We start from the raw sequence: 24,951 nt of genomic DNA, 5'->3' as shown, positions 1-24,951 counted from the left end.
ATGTATTGTGTCTCCTTGTTGTCTTTCTCAATCAAGTATGTCTAAAATCATCTTCCAATTGAAGGGAATATCATACCCTCTGAGAGCAAGCAATAAACTCAAACAGTTTACCAGCTAAAATAGCTTCCAAATTGACTAAAATCATAACAATAGATGACAAGCTTTTCGCAGAGCCAGAGCTATGATGGTAACCTCATATCTATAATAAAATTAGGATTGTTCAAACTGTCTATCCACCAAAATCGCATGAAATTCATCTTTGACAATTCCAATTCCATGAGTATCACTTGAATCAACAACATAAATTACAGCTTGAGCATTTGGAAAATAATATGGTCATAAATAAACAAGCAAATACAGAGCAAGCAATTAAGGGGGATGACCACACAATAAAAGCAGCCAACATGAGAACCCCTAGAAGAAATAGAGTTTGTGGAGCAGAAGCACTTTGTGGAATTAGACAGTCTGGAAGATTCACAAATATCGTTTTAGAAGCAGATTTGACAAGAAAATGGAGTTTTACAAATAGGTTGTCCAAATTTCACTAAAAGTTAAAGAATTACCATTTGCACCACAAAAGAAAAAACACCCACCAAACCATTTATTCCGACAAAAGGCAACTAAAATACTTAATTCTTTGATATTTTAAAGCATTAGTAAAAGTCAAAACTTGAAATTTTTCCATTCAGAGTCCAAATTCCCATCATATATTCATTTTTAAGACCAAATTTTGCATAAAAAATTATTAAAACAATAATACATTTACCGTCCTAACTATCGAAATTGAGGAATTGAGAATGTGTGGTATGGCTCACCACTGTTCACGCGCATACCAGATTATTCTTTTCAGATCTCCTTCCCTATCGACTTTTGGCGGAAATATATGCTGACGAAGAAGGGCGGTGTGACAAGGTGTTGCCGGTTTCGGAGATCCCGTGGTTAGAGGAGACAGCACTGGCATCTCTCAATTCCTCACTCAAATCGCGATTATAGGGTGGGGAAATCAACAATCCATTAGGATTTTGAGAAAAGAAGAATATGGCAAGTGGCGACGACTTCACGACGGCCGGACAGAGTGAGAAGTTTCAGTCCAGAAAGGCACTCTGTTACAGGGAGAGCATGGAATTTTAGTTATTTTGGTTCCGTTTTGTTTTGGAGAAAAAAAAAAAAAAAAAAAAAAAAAAAAAAAAAAAAAAACACGAATCAAACAGAATTATTTTAGTAATTTTTAAATTAATTTATTTTTATAAAAAATTTATAAATTATATTTATATATAAATTATTTAATTTTATTAATTAATAATTATTAAATTTAAATTAAGATTAAAATTAAATTAAATAATTTAAAAATTAAGTCTAAATTAAAAAATTTTATCAAAACTTAAAAATTAATAAATTCAAACCAAACTAAAATAGAGTGAATTAATTCATTTTATTTTTCATTAATTTTAATTCGATTCGATTTAATTCTATTTGATTTAGGTAAACCGAATGATCGGACCTACTCTATTTTTTTGTTTTTATAGTTCTAATTATTTATTTATTTATATATTTTATTATTTCGTCGAATGCTCTGTACTGATTTTCTTTTATAACTTCACTGAATTTATATAAATTGAGTGTTAATGCTGCAATTTAAATTTAATAAGTTAAAAATAAAATATTCAAATCATTTTTGATATATATTAAATACTAAATAAAATTAATATTATAAAGAATCATGTGAAAGGAAAATCCAGCAATACATACTCAAATCCCTAGTAAATAATTTATTATATTCCTACTAGCTAATACATATATCTCATTACATATTATTTATCTTGTATGGTGATGCAGCTCCTAATTACGAACCACTTCAAATTTGGATTCCAAGTTGGAAATTTTCATGTTGCTCCCTATTTGAAAAACCCTACGACAAAAGTTAAATTCGTAATCTGCGCCGTCCACCAACTTTCAGAAAAACACAAAAAAAAATTAATATTATAAAAATAAAAATATAAACTATTTTTTTATTCAATAAATAACATAAATACTTACAGATGTAGCTTTCCAGATTCCACTAAAAGTGAAATCTTGGGGTTCAAATCCTTTGCAATTAAAATACATAAGCGTAGTATAATTTTCATTATTATTTTCAATCGGCTGATCATGTCCAATAATAACAGATACTGATCCTTGATTTCTACAATCTTTGCACTAAATAATATATTCTAATCAGTTAAAATAACATATCAATTAAAACTTGGTGATGTATTTTAAACTCAAATATCATATTGTTCTACACTACACTCAAATTTAAAAGATATTGCTATAATTTCAATCAATTTATTTTAATAATAAATAAAAAACATATTTAACAATTTAGAAAAAAAAATATATATATATATATATATATATATATATATATATATATATATATATTACCTTGTACTTCATTGTTTGATGGGTGGAATACATACAAACTTCTTTTTTACTCATTGCCTGACAGTGAGTACATTTCAACTGTAATACAAAATATATTAAAAATATTATAAATAAAAATAAATAAAATATTTACATAAATAAAATTAATTTCTTGACCTTGAAAAAATATGGTAAAACATTATTAGGACCTCCAGCAGGTTGTAAATTCTTAAGATTATCGAGTTTAGCTTTAATTTTGAGAGCAAATATTACCATGATTAATGATTAATAGTGTTATTGAAAAAATGGCTAATGATTTTGTATATTCAAATTAACAAATCTCTTGTTTTTATAAGCCATTAACTTAAAAAATGAAAATTTCATTTAAGCTTAAAAAGCATGAAGTTATTGGTAAAAGTATGACTAAATTCACCTAAAATGCATTATTATGTATTAAGTTAATATGCTTTAGGAGTACACATGTAAATTTCTGTTCGCAGGCATTGGTATATATTTGAAAGCAATGTACGAATTCATTTTAAAAGGAGGTGGACCCAGAAAAAGAATCAAGAAGTAATTGGTTAACAGAGTTCTTGAGTCTTTTACCATATGCTTGAAATTTAGAGTTGACTAATAAATAAATAAAGCATAGATTTTATAAAATTTAATTTGATGACCGAAATTATTAATTTTAATTTTCTTTTAATTCATAAAAATCTTTATTAAAAGGATATTACATAATTATTTTAAATAAAAAATATTTTTTAAATTTTAACAAATATTAAAATAAAGTAACAAGTAAAAAAATATGTATGTTTATAAATACAATTATTGGATTATGCAGTATTATATAAATACAATATAAAAAATAAAAGAAATATATTTGAAAATTCTACATAATGGTTTCTCATACATAGAAATTAGAGACTATAAAATTCGAGATGTTAGAATTTATATAATACGATTTTCGTGAGTGTCAGAATTTAATAATATTTTCTTGAATCACTCATTAAAAACAATAAATTTATGTCTCTCTCTATATATATACTTCTTTTGAATTTTATAAAAATTAAGTTTGTATGTATATGCTATAGAATTTTTTTTTTAAATCTATAAAATTATATTTTTTAAATTAATTTCTAGAGGATAACATAAATTAATCTTTTTTCTATATTATAAAATTAATTGATAAAGTAATTGCTATTCTTACATAAAAGAATTTTACTAAATATTAAATTTGTGATTAATTCTAAATTATTATAAATAGAAAAAATTACGTACTAAAACTAATAATGAGTTTTTTAAATTATATAAATATTTATATTAAAATTTATATTCAATTGAAATTATATTTGTTAATAGGATTGAAATTTTAATTAAGCTTGCTTGTCCTAGATTTTTTATTTATTTATTTTTAACTTTTATTTTTGATAAAAAAAATTGATTTTTAATTAATTTTAAAATTGGACATTTCTCCTATTAAAATAAAATTCATGTGAGTATTTATTTATTTATTTATTGTGCTTAACTTAAGCTCCTAATGTAAAACTTGTTATTTTACAACTCAATCTGTAATTTAAATCTTACTTTTCCAAGCACACAAGTTGTCACGTGATGTTGTCTTCATGGAATTAATATTGCATTGAGAAAGCTTTAGTCATATACGTGGCAACCAGCTACTGCTTATTATTGGTTTCCATAAAGGACATACATATCAACAATTAATTATTTGTGACTAGTAAAATAGCTCAATTTTATAAATAATTCACTGTAAATTACCTGTGTTAGTATCATACAACTATTTTCATTGTAAAATAGCATCGCTTGTGGGTAATCAGTAACCAAATAGAAATTAAATTTTGTTCACAGAATTTTATTATTTTTTGAATTAATCACATATATTTATAATTTATTACTGTTATGATAACGTAGCCTAAATTATTTAAATCGATTATTTTCAGACATATACATACTCAAAGACATGACTTCAAGCATGAAATACCTCCCCAGTTTTAGAATTTGATTTTCACGTGCTCTTTAGTGGAAATCGAGACCGTTACTATTATCAAAACTTTGAATTTAGGTAGAAAAACGTTCAAGAGTTGTAAAATTAAATGAGTATCTTTTTTTTTTTCATTAATAAGGAAAACTGTTCTAATAAGCCTAAATTATATATGACAAATTCTAATAAGCCTAAATTGTTTGAAAAGCATAAGCATAATATAATATTAATTTTTATTTAATATGCTTTAATTTAATTCATAATTTGTGTCAATTCAACTCTTTTTTTTTACAGAAAAAAAAAAACTTATTCTAATTCTATTGTGTTTACTCTTAAATGTCAACAAGGGAGAGAGAAAAATAAAGTAAGGATTAACAAGCTATAACATTAACTTATTTATGAGACGTGTTTGTATATTTTTAAATTATGATTTAATTAATCATTAATGAGTGAGTGATTGAATTATAAAACAAGTAAGAAAGGTATGGCTTCAAGCATGCATAGTTAAAGACATGGCTTCCAGCATGAAAGACCTCCCTAATTTTAGAATTTGATTTTTATGTGCTCTTTAGTAGAAATCGAGATCGTTATTATCATCAAGATGTTAAGATTAGGTAGAGGAACATTCAAGAGTTATAAATTAAATGAGTAATTTTTTTTTAAATAAGCAAAACTATTCTAATAAACCTAAATTATATATGACAAATTCTAATAAGCCTAAATTGTTTGAAAGGCATAAACATATCGCACAGTCAACAACCCTATCTATATATAATCACATTTGGCAATAATTTACTAATCCGATGTTCTCAGCATATTAAATTCTGTTTCTTAGACCCTAAATTTTAGTGACTTGCACTCATTTGGTGTGTGAAACCTTATGGTCTGCTGGACTTTACTAAAGCAAGCGTTCTCTATTTTAAATAGGAGAGGAAGGTCCAGGATGGTCAATGGTTTGAAAAACTGCTCCGTGGGCATGCCTACACAACAGTGAGCTTACATATCGAATGGTCAAACATCTATTTCGCATGGATTGACCATTCAATTATATATATAGATATTTTGACAATTCCGTTAATATTGCAATTTTGTTTCGGTCTTTTAGCAGTAATTGTAGAAATTTGTTGCAGAGTACGGCAAAGGACTTGTACTTACTCCCTGTTTTTTTTTAGATTAGCAGGTGACCGGTTGTGTTAATGTTCATTAAATTAACTAAATAATTAATTTTATTCATTTATTTTCAGATCCAAGATCAATTAAATTAGTTTTTTTAATTAATTTTATTTAATTGGTTTAATTAATTAAAGGTTTGAAGATAATTTACAAAAGAAGTTATTGATAGTGAGTGGTTACCAAAGAAAGCAGTTAAAAGGAGTTATATGAAGTTTAGAGAAATTATCAAGAATTGACGGTTACCTTCCATCATCTGCAGAACGTGAAGTGAGTGTTCTAGAATTTACAGTATGTGCAATGGGTCTTCTAGAATCTCCAAACACCTACAAAGAGAGGTATAAATACTATGTGAGCAGCAATGTAGAAAGTACCAACAACTCAACCAATCCAACCAATCAACTCAAACAATAACAATCCAAAGGGGTCTAGCAATTCAATCAATCCATAACTCTAACAATCAATCTGTCTTTTACATTTATTCTTAGTTTCAATTTCAATTCCAAGCAATTTTTACTTTTACAAGCTGTTGTGTTTTAATTTAAAAGTTTTATAATTTTCTTCAGCAATAAATACAATCTTACTTTTCAATTTCAATTATCTTTCACACTCACATTGCATTTAAAGGTGAAGCAATGTTCAATGTGATCAGTTCTCACAATCGTTTAATTCACAAGTTAGAAAGTGCAATCTTGTAGTTGATATACCCAATATCTGGTGTGCTCGCATTCAAGCTATTAGTTAGCCAAATTGTTTTCTCAACAAATAACTTCATTGTAATAAAAATTTGAAGGTAGTTATCAACTTTTTAGGAAAAAAATTGCATTAACTATATAAAGAGTGCAAATTGTGTATTTGGGTGACTTTATATAGATAACGTAGATTGATTTTATATTAAGTGACTATAATATAATATTAATTGTTACTTGATATGCTTTAATTTATTTCGTAATTTGTGTTAGTTCAAATCTTTTTTTTTTTTCACAGAAAAATAATAACTTACTCTAATTTTATTGTGTTTACTCTTAAATGCCAACAATGGAGTGAGAAAAATGAAGTAAGGACTAATAAGCTATAACATAAACTTATTTATAAGATGTGCTTGTATATTTTTAAATTATGATTTAATTAGTCATTAATAAGTGAGTGATTGAATCATAACACAAATAAGAAAGGCATTAATTATTCGGCTATAAAAGAAATGGAGAAATTAACAGAGGCTTAAGGAAAGCACAACTCCATATTAAAAAGAAATAAATAATATTATTATATTTATTTGATTTGTTTTAATTTGGTTTATTTTTTGTGTCATTTAACCTTTTGTTTTAATATATATATACTTCCTTTGAATTTTATAAAAACTAAGTTTGCATGTATATGCTATAGAATTTTTTTTTTTAAATCTTTAAAATTATATTTTTTAAATTAATTTTTAGTGGATAACATAAATTAATCTTTTTTCTATATTATAAAATTAATTGATAAAGTAATTGTTATTCTTCAATGCCATTTACATAAAACAATTTTACTAAATATATGCCTGATTGTTTTCATACTTCTTTTTTGTTTTCATACTTCTTTTTTTGGTAACAGATTGTTTTCTTACTTAGTTCTTATATTTATTTATTTTTTAAATTATTTTTTAATTCATGAATTGTTTAGCCCGTGCCTTTATTTTTAAACTAAATTCTTTCTAACTCAACTATTCAATTTTTATAATTTGGATAATCCAACTATTTAATCCTCATAATTTTGAATCTATCAATTATTTAATCTTTATGATTTCAATAATACAACTATAAATAATTCTGGACATATGCTGGAAAGAAAGGGATCTCCATGAAGTTTGTTTCTGGATGAACTATGAAGGATGGAAGAAGCCAACATAGACTACATTATAGAGGAACTACAGTGGCAGCAAGCATATCTTCTACAGCAAGCATATTTTCTTTGATAATTTTTCGTTCTCAGCCATCCAGCTGAGTTCCTAAGAGCAGAAGAGTCACCAAGTGCAAAAATCCAATAAAAGATGCATACACAAGATCTAATTGTTATTCAACCTAACCCAAGTATCAAACATAACCATCAACCAATTCAACTAGATCCGCTTACAATCATAAAACGAACCATATGAGACCGCCCAATTCCTAATTAGCCCACATGGGTATGATAATCATTCAATAATCCTCAAAAAAAGTAAATCAAGTTACCACAAAATCATCAAATCAGATCATAGAGGCACCAACTTCAAGCCCCCAAAAAAATTAAAGAAAGAAACCAATTCAATTGGGAAAACAGATAAGAATGACCAATTTCCTTCCAGTATATCCCATCAGATAATTAATAAAGACGGAGAAGAAGAATAATCAGACGAAAAACTAATAAATTTTTTTTAAAGGAAAGAAAAAAAGGAAACAAGAAAAAAGTAGGTCAGATCACATCTAAGCACCAAATCTAACCCAAGAATCAATTTCCATGGATCCAAAGTAACACATGGGTTATTTTTAGACAAGAACGAAGAACGAGTGAGGTATAGAAATACCTGAGGAAAGTTGGAGCTCTGGGCCCAAACGCTGCCGTCTTGGCCGATGATGGCGGCAGCAGAGAGATGATTGCCTTCGATTTCGCACATAAGATGCTCATCTACATATGTTTGCCACGACATCTTCTTCTGCTTCTTCTTCAAATTCAGAGATTTGATGAAGCTTTTTTAGTTTCTGCGCTGTGCAATGTGAGTATGGATTGTGCTCAGCTGAGAGAACGAGAGGTGCGTTCTTATCTGCGAAGCCAGCAGACTGATATTGCGTTAAAACGACGAGACGTGGTCGACAAACGGTGTTCTCTTTAGGGTGCGTTTTGTGTGGGCGTAACGGAATGGGCGTGAAATTTTATAGTATTAATATTAAAGTAATATTTAAGCAAAAAATTATTTTCGATAATTTAAAATTTAAAACTTTAGTTTTAATTAAAATTAATTATATAAAAAATAATATTTAAGTGAATAAAGAATTATGATTGAAATTTAAAAAATAATAATTTAAATATATTTAATATAAAATTAAAGTAATAGAGTTACAATTATATAATAATTAAATTAAATTATATAAAAATAAATACTCTATTAAAATTATTATTATTTTAATAGTAATCTTTTTTTATCACTAATTTTTGTATGTGTATTGTACAGTAATATAATATAAATTGATATATATAATTAAATAAAAAAATTCAAAAAAATAAAAAAAAATTAATAAATAATTTTTTTTTAATCGAGATATAGACACACACTTAAAATCGTTACAATTTTAATAAATTCATTATTTTTATATAAACTACACACGCACGTTATTCATAATCAATGTAAACTTTTGAAAGACCAATTCCTAGACATGTCAGACTCATTTACGAATATTAATTAATGTCATATCAAAACACTCAATTTAATCAATGATTTAAAATCATCTCCAAGCCTATTTTATTTATAATATTAAGAGTTTGAATTATAGAGTCGTTATTATTAAAAAATTTTATTGAATATCACTCCTCCTCCCATTTTGAATTGTAACACCCCAAATTTTTATTAATTATGAGTATTTTTGATATTTTAATTTTATTTAAATTTTAGGAATTTTTTTGAGATTTTTCGGATTTTAAAAATCGGGTTCGATTTTCCGAAAATATAAACTTTGATGATTTTTAAAAATTAATTTAAAGACCACGTGGCAAAACTAAAAATATATTTGGAGTCTACGTATTTTTCTGAGTTTTCTGGAATTTTTTCGAAATTTTTTGACCTCGTTTTCGGTCCCGAGGTAGAGTAAAAAATTCAAAATTTTGTATCCTGAATCGAACCGGCCGAATCGAACCGGACCGGATCGGACCGGTCGAATCGGACCGGCCCTTTTCTCCTTTCCTTTTTCTTTCCCCGCGCGCGTCGTCCCTCTCCCTTCTCTCTCTCGTTTCTCTCTCCTCCCCTCCCCAGCCGCCTCCCCTGCGTCCTCCCCTCGCCGGCGCCGCCTCCCAGCTACTGACCCCCGTACGGCCAGAAGTAAAGCGCGCGATCTCCCTCCTCGCGCGCGCAGCCTTCCTCGGCCAAATCCGGCCGATCCGGCCACCGATTGGACCGGGTCTTGTGTCCAAAACCATCTACTCGGCGAGAGCTTTCCATAGACACCAAGAACGCCGAAATCCATCGAGCGGATTGTCCGATTTTAGCTCGGGAAGATTTTAGCCCATTTCGACTTTTGGGCTAGATTTCTCGAAAACCGTGAATCCCACGAGAAAACCGAGACCACCAGCACACTCCATTCGTCGAGAGCTTTGCAACGACATAAATTTTGAATTTTTCCGACACCGTTTTTTGGTGGGTCCCACGGAACTTTGCAGTGTATTTTCGAGCATTAAATGAGCTTAGAAAATTCTGAAAAATTTATGTACTAACCCCCGTGTTATGGGCTTCGTGTAGGTATCCTCGATTCGCGGAAATTCGACAGTTGACCGGGTCTGCAAATTTCGCCGCATGCACTGGCACGGAAAAGTCTCCGAATTGGGCCGAGGTTTTGGCTAGCCCCCCATTGTCAGACGTCCCGAGCGCGTTCCCGAAGTCGGAATCGGCAAAGGTAAACCCGAACCTTGTTTTTACGTAATTTTCTAGTGCTTAAATAGGATTAAAAATCCATAAAATATTCGTGGTAGCTTAGAAAATTACAATTCTTTTTGCAATAGCTTAGTAATATTGCTAAGGACCGCGGGGCAAAGTTTTATAATTTTTAGAGCTTATTTGGGCAGTTTTTGCAAAAATGGTCAATAATAAGGACTAAATTGAAATTTTGCGTATTGTGATGGATGACTGATTTGATGGGCCCAGGAGGGGCTGTGTGATATGATTGAACTGTTGATATATGGAGTGTGAATATAGAAGTGCGTTTTTAGCCCTTTTGCAGGTTGGGTAGGTCCTAGGTATAGGGGAGACTCTGCCGGATTTTCGGCACGACTTAGGACGTATTGGTCTTTTTCTTTGCTTGTATTGAGTCAGATTATATTAAATAAATGTAATATAATTGTCAGGTGAGCCGAGACAGCCTTCTTCCTCCGCCCAGCCGCCACAGTGATTGTCGTCAAGTCTGTGAGTAAAATATTAATTTTAATTGTAATTTCGATATTATTATATGTTCAGCATGCCCATGCATCACTTATATGCAGATATTTATGTAGTTAAACTCTAGGCACGGATTATGTTGCATTGATAACTGTTGACGTGCCATGAGTGTTGTTGTGGTAATTTGGAGCAGTGTGCGTGCGTGTGATGTGGTGTGGACTATGGATAGGACGGGTAGACACGGCTTGAGTTCTTCGCTGGGACCCCGATTTGGTATTTAAGTGGAAGTCCGAGCTGAGTTCTTCGCTGGCACCAGGTTGGATTTAAAAGAGCTGTATAGGGGATCAGCTCCCATATATTATGATTGATGTTACAGGGTGCGTGAGTGCTCCAAATTACCTTTTTGATGTTATGATGTGAAAATGTTGTTTATGTTGCATTTCACTCTACAGGGCGCATTAGTTCAGATAGTTATAGAGATTATAGTTAAGATTGATATTTTACTCTCTGAGTCGAACGCTCACTCCTGTTCAAAAATTTTTACAGGCCACAGGAGGATATTTTGTTCTGGGTTAACCTGCTTTTCTACTTCGCAGGTTGTTTATCAATATTTGTGTAATGTTAATTACTCCTAGAATTTCCGCATGTATTAGAAGTTCTTATTTGATTATGGTCTGTAATATTATTATCATGTTGGACCTGTAAACGTATAATGATATGCATGTTTGATGGATTGGATGAGGGAGCTGAGCTCCCAATTATTATTATGTTGATGAGTATGTGGAGGGTGAGCTGAGCTCCCCAATTGATTATATATTGTGTTTACAGGTCGGGTGAGTCGAAAACTCCCCGTTGGTAAGTCCATTTTATGGCCGGACTCTGTCCGTTTGTTTTCTTGATATTGGGCCCAAATGGGCCTTAGAGTTGGGTTAATGAACAGTTAGGCTTACTACGGGCCTCGGGGGCTTTAGGCTGGCCCAGGTCCTAGTGCCGGTCCGGCCCATAGGTTGGGTCGTGACATGAATGTGAAAATATTATATAGTTAAATAAAAATAAATAAATAAATAAAAATAATTTCAGCCTTTCCTGGAGAATATTATTAGGCTAGAGATTTGATGGGCTTGTGGCCTCTAACCGAAAAGATTAATTAAGAGATCTGTCGGCCCCGGATGATTAAAGAAGGTTTGGTTAGCGTGCACTAAAAAATATAAATTAAATTTGATAAAGATTGTTGATTCTCTTCTTTTAAAATTATTAATTAATGAATAACAATTCAAATTAGTTTGAGAAGGTCATGACATTAACACTGTACTTATTTCTTAGAATGGGATAAACACAAATCCAAATCAAATAGAAATTTAAAATCCTAAACTAATTTGGAATGCAACTAGTAAAATCGAAATTCGAAATTTAATATTATATACATATAGCTTAAGATCAAAAAAGTGTAAATTTCTATTAATTCTTTACGTGAATTTCCTTTTCACCCTCTAGCTAAATTTCTATCGTATTTTTCTTCTTTCCAAGAAACATTATATTTATTTTGAATAACAAGTTTAGACTTTTTAAGTATTTTTATTTTATTTCTAATCTTTTTATTTATATTTTATTACCTATATTTGTTATCAATTAAAGCGTTATATTCAGATTTTGAAGAAATCGTTAATATACAAGCTGATATCAAGGAATTAAAATCGTCCCAAAAGCTTCAAAAAGAGATGAAGAAAGGAGGTAATTTATCTTTTTGTTCTCATATATTTTTTTTAATCATGATGTACATATTAATTTTAAATTTTTTATTTTTTGTTTAATTAATATAATGTAATATAACTAGATTTTAATCAAGATATCTAATACCAATTTTCTTAATTATTCTCTGTGACTCGTAGGTTGAGTCAGCTATCATATTTATAATTATTCTTATTAAATTGATTTAATTTTTTGAATTCTTATGTGCCATTAATTATTGTTACATTATCTGTTCTCTCGGTCTACATGTTTATGATTTAGTAAGTCTATTTATTAATTTATCTCTTGGTTCCTCAGCAAGTAATTATTTAAAATATATATATAATTATTTTTTTAAATTAATAAATGTATTAAATTAATTATTAGTGGATAAAATAAATTAAAATTTACATTTTTTTCTGTATTATAAAATCTATAAATGATAAAGTCATTGTTATTTTTCAATGCCATTTATATAAAATAGTTTTATTAAATATTAATTTTGTGATTGATTCTAAATTATCTGAATATAAAATTTTAAATACTAAAATTAATAATGGGTTTTTAAATTACATAAATACTCAAGATCTAAATTTATATTAAAATTTATGTGCAACTTATATTATATTTATTAATAGAACTGAAAATTTAAGCTTGGTTATCCTTAGATTTCTTATTTATTTAATTTTAACAATCTTTTTTTATAAAAAAAAAAAAAGGTTAACTAATTTTTAATTAATTTTAAAAATTTAATTAATTATTTGAAAATTTATATTTGCTGTTTAAAGATTTGCATGAGCAAATAACGTTGGTATTAAATTAACTTAATCTATGAAAGACGCACTAAACTTAGGGAAGGGATTTTAAATAATTATAATTTAATTTAATTAAATAATTAAACAATTATCTTCTTTTACAACTATTAATTAATAAATAATAATTCAAATAGGTTAGAGAAAGTATACCTTAGAATCCTAATCAAATATGAATTAGAAATCCTAAACTAAATTGGAAATTAGTCAATAAGTAAAATCAAAATTCACCATGTGTGGCCTTTAATAAGCTATATATACACATAAAGTTTAAGATAAAAAAATTATAAATTCCTACTAATTCTTTATTTGAATTCCCTTTTCACCTACTTTTCTCTTTTTCAAGGAACACCGTAAGGTCCATATTTTTTTACTGTTTATATTTTATTTTTAATCTCTTTATTTATATTTTCTTACCTATTTTAATTACCAATTATAGTCTTATATTCAGATTTTGAAGAAATCGTTAAAAGTAACGCTGAAATCAAGGAATTAAAATTGTCCCAACAGCTTCAAAAGGAGGTCAACAAATTAAGAGGTAATTTATCTTTCTATTCTCGTGTAATTTTTTTAATCATAGTCTAAAATTTAATTTTAAATTTTTTATTTTTATTTTAAGTTTAATTAATATAATATAGTTTGATTTTAATCAAGATAATTGTTCTCTGTGATTCATAGATTGAGTTGCTATCATATTTATAATAATTTTTGTTAAATTAATATAATTTTTTGAATTTTTTTTGTCATTAATTAATATTTTATTGTCTCTTTTCTTTGTCTACATGTTTGTGAGTTAATGAGTTTATTTATCAAATTGGCTAGAAAGTTAATTTTAGGGTGAAATAAACGTTTTTAATAAATTTAAGGGATAAATTAAATTTTAATTCAAATCTTAAACTATTAGTCCCAACCTTTCATCACCCATGCCTTGAAACTTAGAGTTAACTACTCAATAAAACTTAGATTCCATAAAATTTAATTTGAGGACTGAAATTATTAATTTTATTTTTCTTAATCTATAAAAAAATTTGCAAAGAGAAACGAGTTTTTCTAAAAAATTAAGATCATTATAATTTTTAAGGAACTTAATTGACGCTAGCAAGTGGGACTAACAAAACAAGTAATTGTGGGTTTAGGCTTAATTACAATGATTAGAGACAACAATTAGAGATATTTAGGCTCGTGTATTAGATAGGATTAAAATATTTATAAATGGCTTTAGATAGATAGTACTCAAATTATTAAATAGGTTAAAATTTATTTAATACTAAAGTTTAAAGATTTAATAATCTTATCTTGAATCATTATTCTCTAATTACTTAAAAAATAAAATAAAATTATAATCCTTTTAAGATTTGAACTCCAATAAATCATGGATATTGAAATTCTTTTCTTTAAGGATTAAGATTTATTAAATGCCTATAAATAAACTCATATCTGTATATTTTTATGCCAAATTCTCTACGTTATTTTTGGACAAAGGTAAGGATCTTAACCTCTCCAATTTTTTTTTAATACAATATTTTTTTCTTTAAAATATGAATGTAATGCTCTCATTGAGAGTATGCTCTTATTTACATGACAAACAATCAGAAGACTTCAGGTTTTTTTTTTTTTTCTTAATCAATGATTTTTCTTCGAAATTACGAAAATTTACTGCATAAATTGATTTTTGACAATAAATTTTTCAGTTAATAACTCAATGATTTTTTATCTCTCATTTTATATATAAATAAAAACTATGAAATTTCTTACAATAATTACCAAAATTCATAAATAACTAGACTTTTCTCTTCTGCAATTATTATTGATTCATAATGTTTTATTGTCAAAAATCTTAAGATTCATAATGTTTAATATACTACATAAATTGATTTATGTACACTATGCTCTTATTTACAGTATGAAATTATAGAAATTAATGGTAAATACTGTTCGATAAAAATTAAACATTTAATTTAATATGCCTTTTTTAAAGTTTTTTTATTGCTTTTTTTATTATTATTTTTAATTACATGCATCACTTCTTTTAATCTAACATGTAGGTGTTTTTTGGTTAAGTCAAATGACTTTTTTTATTTTCTAATATATTAAACAGAAAAAAAATTTGTCAATCATAGACATGGACAAACGCATAGAAGCAGTTGATTATATATCAGAATTGCCAGAACATATATTGCATCATATCTTGTCCTTTCTCCCTATCAAACAAATCACTCGAACCAGTGCATTATCAAAGACATGGTTTCAAGTATGGAAGACCTCTCCGATTTTAGAATTCAATTTTTACGCACTATTTAACGGAAATCAAGATCGTTACTATTGTCAAGACTTTGAGATCAGGGAAAGGAACATACAACAGTTATATAACTTTGTTGAGCAGATTTTGTTAAGCCGATGCAAGCAGATGGATAATTTGATAAAGTTTACACTTGTTGTGACTTTTATTTATGAGAGACCAGAAATGGTTTCCACTATGGACAGATGGATTGGCTACGCTCTGAAGAGTAATGTTAAACACCTGAAGATTCAAGTTGGTCCAAGTAACGATGATGAAAACTATAAGTACTGCGTGCCTCAAACAGTTCTCAATGCAATGTCAATACAGGTTTTAGATTTGAGCCACTGCAAGTTGCATCTGCCATCTATCGGTAACATAAAATTACCTTTCTTGAAAAAGTTGTCTCTTAGAGTTGTTTTTGCAGATGATGATGTAATTAGCAAACTCATTGCTGGGTCTCCTCTAATTGAAGATATGAGTTTCATTACCTGCTATGGTATCAAGTCTTTACAGATATTTGATCTAGTTAATCTCATCCAATTCTGTGCAAAAGATATTGTTCATTTTGAGCGACTTAAGATGGAAACACCAAATCTTCACTCATTCACTCTGCAAGGTCCCACTTGGCCTTCTGTATTAAAGGTGGCTTCCTTGAAAAATTTGAAGAGCCTACATATATTTAGTGCTCCCATAACTGATAAATGGTTGTATGAGCAACTGAATAAATTTCCTCACTTGGAATGCTTGAGCTTGGCCGACTGCCCTATGTTGGAGAGTATCAAGATTTCTAGTTCTAGTCTTCACAAATTGCGCATAGATTCTTGTGGAAATGTGGCTAAACTTCATATTGATATACGTAATCTATATGTCTTCTCATATTATGGTGATATAATTTCATTTTCTTCAAACAATTTGACCTTACCCAATGTTAATTTGTATATCAAATCCAATAATATGGACAATTCCTGGTACACTAGATTGATTAAATTACTTGACGAGTTCAATCAATGTTTCAAGATGGTGACTTTGGAAAGTGATACGGGTGAGGTATGTATATTAAATCATTTCTATTATTTGAATCTTTTTTTACGTATACTTTGAGTTAGTTCACAATTAATACTTTGAATTAGTTCACAATTAATACACTCATGGAATTAGTATGTAAATTCTAGCTGATATTTATGTGATGAATTATTCATCTTTTCAGAATTATATTATTCCTTGCGAAGTGAGAAAACTCACACCACCCCCATTGCATAACGTGAAAGAATTGAAACTTTCAATGACTACTAATCGCCATCGTCCAATTGCGGAACTTGTGGATGCTATGCTTTGGATTTCTCCACATCTAGAAAGTCTAGACATAATTAATTTCAACGTACAATCTTCTTTTAAGGTATGATATTATTTAATTTTATATATAGTAATTCCATTTAAGAATGCTGAATTGTAACAACTAAATTGTAGCTTTTCAGTTAAGATAGTTATCACCATTACAAATTATTTAATTTTCTTTTTTGTTAAAATAAATGCATATGAAGTTTAAATCAACTCAACTCAACTCAACTCAACTAAGCCTTTATCCCAAAAATTTGGGGTCGGCTATATGGATTCGCTTTTTCCATTCTGAACGATTTTGGGTTAAATCCTCAGAAATGTGTAATGCTTCTAAGTCATGCTGTACTACTCTACTCCAAGTCAATTTAGGTCTACCCCTTTTTTTCTTTCTATCCTCTAGCCTAATGTGCTCTACTTGTCTAACTGGAGCCTCCGTATGTCTACGCTTCACATGACCAAACCACCTCAATCTCCCTTCTCTCAACTTATCTTCAATTGGCACCACTCCTACCTTTTCTCTAATACTTTCATTACGGATTTTATCTAGTCTAGTATGGCCACTCATCCACCTTAACATTCTCATCTCTGCAACTCTTATCTTAGATGCATACGACTCTTTCAGTGCCCAACACTCACTACCATATAGCATAGCCGGTCGTATGGCTGTACGGTAAAATTTTCCTTTTAATTTATTGGGAATCTTACGATCACATAAAACTCCCGTGGCACGTCTCCACTTCAACCATCCGGCTTTAATCCTATGACTAACATCCTCCTCACATCCCCCATCTACTTGAAGAACTGAGCCTAGATATTTAAAGTGATTACTTTGGGACAGTGCCACTCCATTCAAACTAACTCCTTCCTTATCACCAGTTTGGCCTTCACTGAACTTGCAATGCATGTATTCATCTTCGTTCTACTTAACTTAAAACCCTTTGACTCTAGAGTACTTCTCCAAAGTTCTAGCTTCCTATTGACTCCTTCTTGTGTCTCATCTATCAGAACAATATCATCCGCAAACATCATGCACCAAGGAATACTCTCTTGTATATGTTTCGTCAGTTCATCTAAAACTAATGTAAAAAGGTAAGGGCTTATGGCTGATCCTTGGTGTAATCCAATTGAGATCGGAAAATCTCTTGTGTCCCCTCCCACTGTGCGCACAATAGTAGTTGCTCCTTCATACATATCTTTCAATACTTGTATGTACCTAATAGATACCCTCTTTTGTTCTAACGCATTCCATAAGACCTCTCTTGGAACACTATCATACGCCTTCTCCAAATCAATAAAAACCATGTGTAGATCTTTCTTCCCATCTCTATATTTCTCCATCAAGCTTCTAATGAGAAAGATCGCTTCCATAGTTGAACGACCAGGCATGAAACCAAATTGATTGAGAGAGATAGAAGTATCATGACGTAGTCGATGCTCCACAACTCTCTCCCACAACTTCATAGTATGGCTCATGAGTTTGATTCCCCTATAGTTTGAGCAACTCTGTATGTCTCCCTTATTTTTAAAAATAGGTACTAAAATACTCTTCCTCCATTCATCAGGCATTTTCTTTGAGTTTAGAATCTTATTAAATAATTTAGTTAACCATGCCACTCCCATATCTCCCAAATACTTCCACACTTCAATTGGTATTTCATCGGGTCCACAGGCTTTACCTACTTTCATTCTCTTAAGTGCTTCCTTTACTTCTAAAGATCTAATCCTTCTAGTATAATTTACATTCTTTTCTATTGTTCTATAATCTATATTCACGCTATTTCCATTTTGACTATTATTAAAGAGATCATTAAAATAATTTCTCCATCTTTCTTTAATGTCCTCATCTTTCACCAACACTTTTCCTTCTTTATCCTTGATGCACCTAACTTGATTGAGATCTTGACATTTCCTTTCTCTACTCCTTGCTAATCTATAAATATCTTTCTCCCCTTCTTTAGTTCCAAGTTTCTCATATAACTTTTCAAAGGCACGTGCTCTTGCTTGGCTAATCGCCTTTTGCCTCTTTCTTTGCTATCTTGTCTTTGTTCATATGCCTCATTATTATCACATTTAGGTAATTTCTAATACCAATCCCATTTACTCTTCAAAACATTTTGTACTTCCTCATTCCACCACCATCTCTCTTTTGAGGGTGGTCCATGTCCTTTAGACTCCCCAAGTACTTTTCTAGCTACTTCTCTAATCTTTGATGCCATCTGTATCCACATATCATTGGCCTCCATATCTAGCTTCCATACTTCGACTCAAGAAGCTCATTTTTGAACTTCACTTGCTTTACTCCTTTGAACTCCCACCACTTTGTTCGAGCTACACTATTTCTTCTGACCTTACTTGAATTGTTCCTAAACTTGACATCCAAGACCACCAACCTATGTTGACTTGTTAAAGCCTCTCCTGGAATGACCTTGCAATCCTTGCATAGAGCTCTATTTGTCGTCCTGGTTAAGAGGAAGTCGATTTGGCTTCTATGTTGCCCACTTTTGAAAGTCACTAAATGTGACTCTCTTTTTATAAAGTAAGTATTTGCTAGTATTAGGTCGTATGCCATAGCAAAATCCAGGATGCTTTTTCCCTCCTCATTTCGACTGCCAAAACCAAAACCTCCATGAACATTCTCATAACCTTGCCTATCACTTCCTACATGTCCATTCAAATCTCCACCAATGAAAACATTCTCTTCATTCGGTATGCTTTGCATTAAATCATCCATATCTTCCCAAAACCTTTGTTTACTCTCCTTTGTCTAGTCCTATTTGTGGGGCATAAGCACTAACTATATTTATTGTTTCTCCGTCTAGTACTAGCTTTACTAGTATAATTCTATCTCCTACTCTTTTCACGCCTACTCTGCGTCTTTCAATGTCTGTCTAAGATTATACCCACTCAGTTCTTGATTCTCTACTTTCAGTTAAACCACAGTTTGTACCTAAATTACCCACTTCCTTACTTTTCTCTCCTACCCATTTAGTCTCCTGAATGCAAGCAATATTCACCCTTCTCCTTTCCAAGGTATCCACAAGCTCCATTAATTTTCCTGTAAGTGATCCAACATTCCAAGTACCAACCCTGATCCTCCTCCTATCCTGCTCCTTTCTAATTGGTCTCCTTCTATGATATCTTCTATTATTTTCTATGTCTATCTTGTGTTCTGTTCCACTATTTGTTCTATTATCTGTCCTATGGACTAACTTCTTTACCCACACCCGTCCATGATGTGGGAACCCTTGCTCACTTAACACCACACCCGGCGTAGGCATGGCGTCGCTTTCGGTGAACGCCCTACACCCTTGCATATTTATCACTACACCCGGGCTCCGATGTAGCGCGTCGTTAGTAGAGGACGCCCCAACGTTTATATCATTTGAATCCATATCATAGGGTGTGACGAAATTTTTACGCTGGTTGTCACCTACCGCAACCCTCCTCCTTTACCCGGGCTTGGGACCGGCTAAGCGCAAACTACTTAGGCGGAGTTCATATGAAGTTTAAATCAAGAAAACAAAATGGGAAAATGAAGTTCTAGAATTTTGTAGCTTAGTTTAACGATATTATTTTTCTTACAGTTCTCATATCAGAAGCAAATTTATGAAGAAGAGTATTTGTTACAAGTCTACTCCTATATCCTGCTGGAAAAATTGCATAAAGCAAGTAAAAATAAAACAAAATTTTCCTGCTGTCACAAGGCGTGAAGATGAATGCTTCATGCAAGTTCGTGAACGTGAAGAAAGGAATTTTGCTTTTAGCCAAGACATCTGGGAAAATATTAGTGATTCCTGTTAATTATGTAACTACACGATAATCCGCCATACGCACTGGAATTTTTTTTTTTTTTCTTATTTGAGTAATAAGTTTATTATAATTTTTTTTAATAAAGTCTGTTACAATTAGAATTGTGCAATTTTCGGTTTAAATTGAAAAATCGAACTGAACCAAATCAATTCGGTTTGAAGCTAAATTGCCTATCTTCGTAAGCTTTTTTTTTTTTCCAACTTTTTGAAGCTCAATATAATCTGCTTCTGCATGCATTGCAATTTAAATTAACTGTACTGAGAATTCACAGTAGATTTACAATTTCTAGTACTAAGAATTCTCTTGGTATTAAAACTCCAATTTTATCAAGACATCTCCATGCAGTATTTTTAACCATCTTGAAACCTAAAACAAGAGAACAATGCAACTAACATATTACGAATAGAGTAAAAAAGTTTTTACTAAAAACAACTGCACTCCTTAAGGTTTAGAAAAACTCAAATCAATTCATATCACAAATAACCTTCATGAAATTAGTATTCAACATTGAAGAATTAATAAAAACAAGCCAGATTAAAGCCAAAAGACAAGCAAAACTTCAAATTCAAACCAACAAAATTCTCACAAATCAATATCAGTTACCCCAATAGCTATGGATTCAATAACAGGAAATAATATCACATATGGAAATCAAGAATAACCCATAAGCACCCAATTCTTACTTAAGCTGTGAGAATTGCAGCTCAAATTTCTATATCTCCACTCATGCAATCGGCTTCCACCTTCATATCCGGCCTCACTAGAGATAATTTGTAATTTGATGCAACAACGATGGAACTCGAAAAAATTTACCTACTTTTGGACCGCACTTAAAGACTACCGACATACCTCCATTACTAAATGAAAGATAAGGCCCAGGTAGCTCTCAACATTCATTACTTGGTGATATCGCAAGATTTGTTAGCTAAAATCTCTGGTATCTTGGTGCCAGAATTTTTACTCCAGTATCACCAAGACTTGGATTTCAGTCTGCTCTTCTTCTATTTTCTAACCATAAGGTCAGTATTCTCGAGAATACTGACCTTATGGTTCATTAGAGTGACCCCAGAAGGGGAACCTATTAAGGATATTTACATTCATTTCATGGTTGTAGTTGTTTTAGATTTGGCATCATTGGGTGAGAATATGGATTGGAATATCTTTGGGGTCCTTTTCTTTTTGGCTTGTTAATCCCAGCAAGGTCTCCATTAGCAACAACCTTAACATCTAAGCTTGATACTGTTGTCTATGGCTTGCTCATTCCCCTGCTGTCTAGTTTCTGTGCCTCCAAATTTAATCTATGGGTATTAGTAGACCATTTTGAAGATGCTCTCAATTTTCAAATGGCCTTAATAGGGTACATAATAAAGTTGGCAGCAACTTATCTCATGGTACTCTCTATCAACATGCCTTTCAGAGAAGCTGCTGCTCTTACTCTAAAATTTTGAATGTTAAAGGCACAAAGGAGATGGGAACATTTTTGAGCTACACTATTCTTGAGGTACTCATATGCATCAAACTAATCAATCTCACCATTCTATTTTATGTTGAGAAATAACAAGTAGTAATGTGTTACGTATCAGAGGAGGAAGTACAGAAAGAAATAGTGAGTAGTTAGAAACGTTGGGAGTTCGTTTAAAGAGTTAGCTTGGAAGTATGTTTGGCGGGAATTAAGAGAGAGGTAGTTACTAAAGTTGCTGAGCAGTAAAGTTGTTGAGCTGTTTAACTACTCTTAGCAATAGGTTGTTACTAAGCTGCTATATAAAGCTCAATAGCTATTCTTGTATTTCATTCTGGAACAATAATCAAGAAATACAACTCTTTATTCTTCTCTTCTTTCTATCTCTCCTTCTAATCTTCTTCTCTTTCTTTCTAAATCTTCTATAATTCTTTGTTAGAGACTCTTACCCTAACATAATGTTAGTCGCGGGCAATGCAATTTCTGCTAGAACTTCTCATTGCAAAATTATTGAATGCCTCTGGTTCATTGCCTGTACCTATACTGATATTCATGTTGGACTCAAAGATTAATTCCTAGTGTACTTAGTGTTATGTGTATGTATATAAACAAGTGAACTCACTCTTTCTTATTTGTCTCCTTTTCTCCTTGCAGTTAAAGGATCTGGACAGTACTAGTGGGATTTTTTTTTTGATATTTCTATTGACAACATATGCACCACCCCTAATCAAGTTGCTCTATGATCCTAATAAGCATTACATAGGCTATAAGAAAAAATGCATACAGTATGCTCAATGTAATGAGAGGCTCGAGATCCTAGTCTGTGCACATAAACAAGAGGATGCCATGGCAGCAATCAAGTTGCTTGAACTTTCGAATCCTACAAAGCACAGTCCCCATTTCATTTTTGTACTTTGCTTGCAAGAACTTGTTGGCAGTTACACTCCTTTAATCAACCACTAACTTGGCCAAAAAAGCAGTGATTCTGAAGCATCCTGATCACAACCAATCATTGATGTTTTCAAGTATTTGTAAGTTCTCCCTAAATTCTACTAAAAATTTGACAACTTGTCCCATCTTAAAATAAATAAATAAATAAATAAAGCAATTTATATACATAGCACATGGTAAATTAAGAGATTGCATGTATTGTGTCTCCTTGTTGTTTTTCTCAATCAGGTATGTCTAAAATCATCTTCCAATTGAAGGGAATATCATACCCTCTGAGAGCAAGCAATAAACTCAAACAGTTTACCAGCTAAAATAGCTTCCAAATTGACTAAAATCATAACAATAGATGACAAACTTTTCGCAGAGCCAGAGCTATGATTGTAACCTCATATCTATAATAAAATTAGGATTGTTTAAACTGTCTATCCACCAAAATCGCATGAAATTCTTCTTTGACAATTCCAATTCCATGAGTATCACTTGAATCAACAACATAAATTACAGCTTGAGTATTTGGAAAACAATATGGTCATAAATAAACAAGCAAATACAGAGCAAGCAATTAAGGGGGATGACCACACAATAAAAGCAGCCAACATGAGAACCCCTAGAAGAAATAGAGTTTGTGGAGCAGAAGCACTTTGTGGAATTAGACAGTCTGGAAGATTCACAAATATGGTTTTAGAAGCAGATTTGACAAGAAAATGGAGTTTTACAAATAGGTTGTCCAAATTTCACTAAAATTTAAAGAATTACCATTTGCACCACAAAAGCAAAAACACCCACCAAACCATTAATTCCGACAAAAGGCAACTAAAATACTTAATTCTTTGATATTTTAAAGCATTAGTAAAAGTCAAAACTTGAAAATTGTCCGTTCAGAGTCCAAATTCCCCGTTCAGCATGTGTATATTCATTTTTAAGACCAAATTTTGCATCAAAAATTATTAAAACAATAATACATTTACCGTCCTAACTATCGAAATTGAGGAATTGAGAATGTGTGGTATGGCTCACCACTGTTCACGCGCGTACCAGATTATTCTTTTCAGATCTCCTTCCCTATCGACTTCTGGCGGAAATATATGCTGACGAAGAAGGGCGGTGTGACAAGGTGTTGCCGGTTTCGGAGATCCCGTGGTTAGAGGAGACAGCACTGGCATCTCTCAATTCCTCACTCAAATCGCGATTATAGGGTGGGGAAATCAACAATCCATTAGGATTTTGAGAAAAGAAGAATATGGCAAGTGGCGACGACTTCACGACGGCCGGACAGAGTGAGAAGTTTCAGTCCAGAAAGGCACTCTGTCACAGGGAGAGCATGGAATTTTAGTTATTTTGGTTCCGTTTTCTTACGGAGAAAAAAAAAATCAATTTAACCGAATCAAACACAATTATTTTAGTAATTTTTAAATTAATTTATTTTTATAAAAAATTTATAAATTATATTTATATATAAATTATTTAATTTTATTGATTAATAATTATTAAATTTAAATTAAGATTAAAATTAAATCAAATAATTTAAAAATTAAATTTAAATTAAAAAATTTTGTTAAAATTTAAAAATTGATAAGTTTAAATCAAACTAAAATAGAGTGATTTAATTCAGTTTATTTTTTATTCAATTTAATTCGATTCGATTTTTAAAATATCATAATTTTTAATAATTCAGTTTTGATAATTTAATTATATTTGATTTAGGTAAACCGAATGCTCGGACCTACTCTATTTTTTTATTTTTATAGTTCTAATTATTTATTTATTTATATATTTTATTATTTCGTGAAATGCTCTGTACTGATTTTCTTTTATAACTTCACTTAATTTATATAAATTGAGTATTAATGCTGCAATTCTTAAGAATAATTTTAAATTTAATAAGTTAAAAATAAAAGA

The 24,951-nt window shown here is 30.5% G+C and overlaps 2 protein-coding genes and 2 long non-coding RNA genes across 6 annotated transcripts; 2 read left to right on the top strand and 2 right to left on the bottom strand.

Annotated features, from left to right (window-relative positions):
* Positions 1-621: 621 nt before the first annotated feature.
* Positions 622-8,465, bottom strand: LOC110651947 (profilin-1-like). 3 transcript variants are annotated; one of them, XM_058151463.1, is made up of 3 exons: positions 8,118-8,463; positions 5,822-5,901; positions 622-1,103 (listed from the first exon to the last, which is right to left on the bottom strand). In XM_058151463.1, the coding sequence occupies exons 1-3, from the start codon at positions 8,238-8,240 to the stop codon at positions 1,058-1,060; spliced, it is 249 nt and encodes an 82-aa protein (XP_058007446.1). In that variant the 5' UTR covers positions 8,241-8,463; the 3' UTR covers positions 622-1,057. The 3 variants fall into 3 exon arrangements, with proteins under 3 accessions (XP_058007446.1, XP_058007445.1, XP_058007444.1); XM_058151462.1 differs by lacking the exons at positions 622-1,103; positions 5,822-5,901 and adding exons at positions 1,779-1,909; positions 2,425-2,502 and having other exon boundaries at positions 8,118-8,465; XM_058151461.1 differs by lacking the exon at positions 622-1,103 and adding an exon at positions 3,750-5,385 and having other exon boundaries at positions 8,118-8,465.
* A 1,640-nt stretch (positions 8,466-10,105) lies between these two features.
* On the top strand, positions 10,106-11,319 carry LOC131182499 (uncharacterized). The gene is made up of 3 exons (XR_009150791.1): positions 10,106-10,194; positions 10,643-10,700; positions 11,220-11,319. It is a non-coding gene; the product is annotated as an uncharacterized LOC131182499 (long non-coding RNA).
* Positions 11,320-15,335: 4,016 nt separating this feature from the next.
* Positions 15,336-16,896, top strand: LOC110649428 (putative F-box/LRR-repeat protein At3g28410). The gene is made up of 2 exons (XM_058150746.1): positions 15,336-16,541; positions 16,702-16,896. Exons 1-2 carry the CDS (start codon positions 15,336-15,338, stop codon positions 16,894-16,896), a joined length of 1,401 nt encoding a protein of 466 aa, XP_058006729.1.
* A 6,293-nt stretch (positions 16,897-23,189) lies between these two features.
* On the bottom strand, positions 23,190-24,339 carry LOC131182329 (uncharacterized). Its single transcript, XR_009150649.1, has 2 exons — positions 24,088-24,339; positions 23,190-23,531 (listed from the first exon to the last, which is right to left on the bottom strand). It is a non-coding gene; the product is annotated as an uncharacterized LOC131182329 (long non-coding RNA).
* Between the last annotated feature and the right edge of the window lie 612 nt (positions 24,340-24,951).

Source organism: Hevea brasiliensis, chromosome 8, assembly GCF_030052815.1.
Source record: "Hevea brasiliensis isolate MT/VB/25A 57/8 chromosome 8, ASM3005281v1, whole genome shotgun sequence".
NCBI classification, from domain to species: Eukaryota; Viridiplantae; Streptophyta; class Magnoliopsida; order Malpighiales; family Euphorbiaceae; genus Hevea; species Hevea brasiliensis.
The sequence above is the reverse complement of the archived record's forward strand: the minus strand, read 5'-3'. Positions and strand labels throughout refer to the sequence as shown.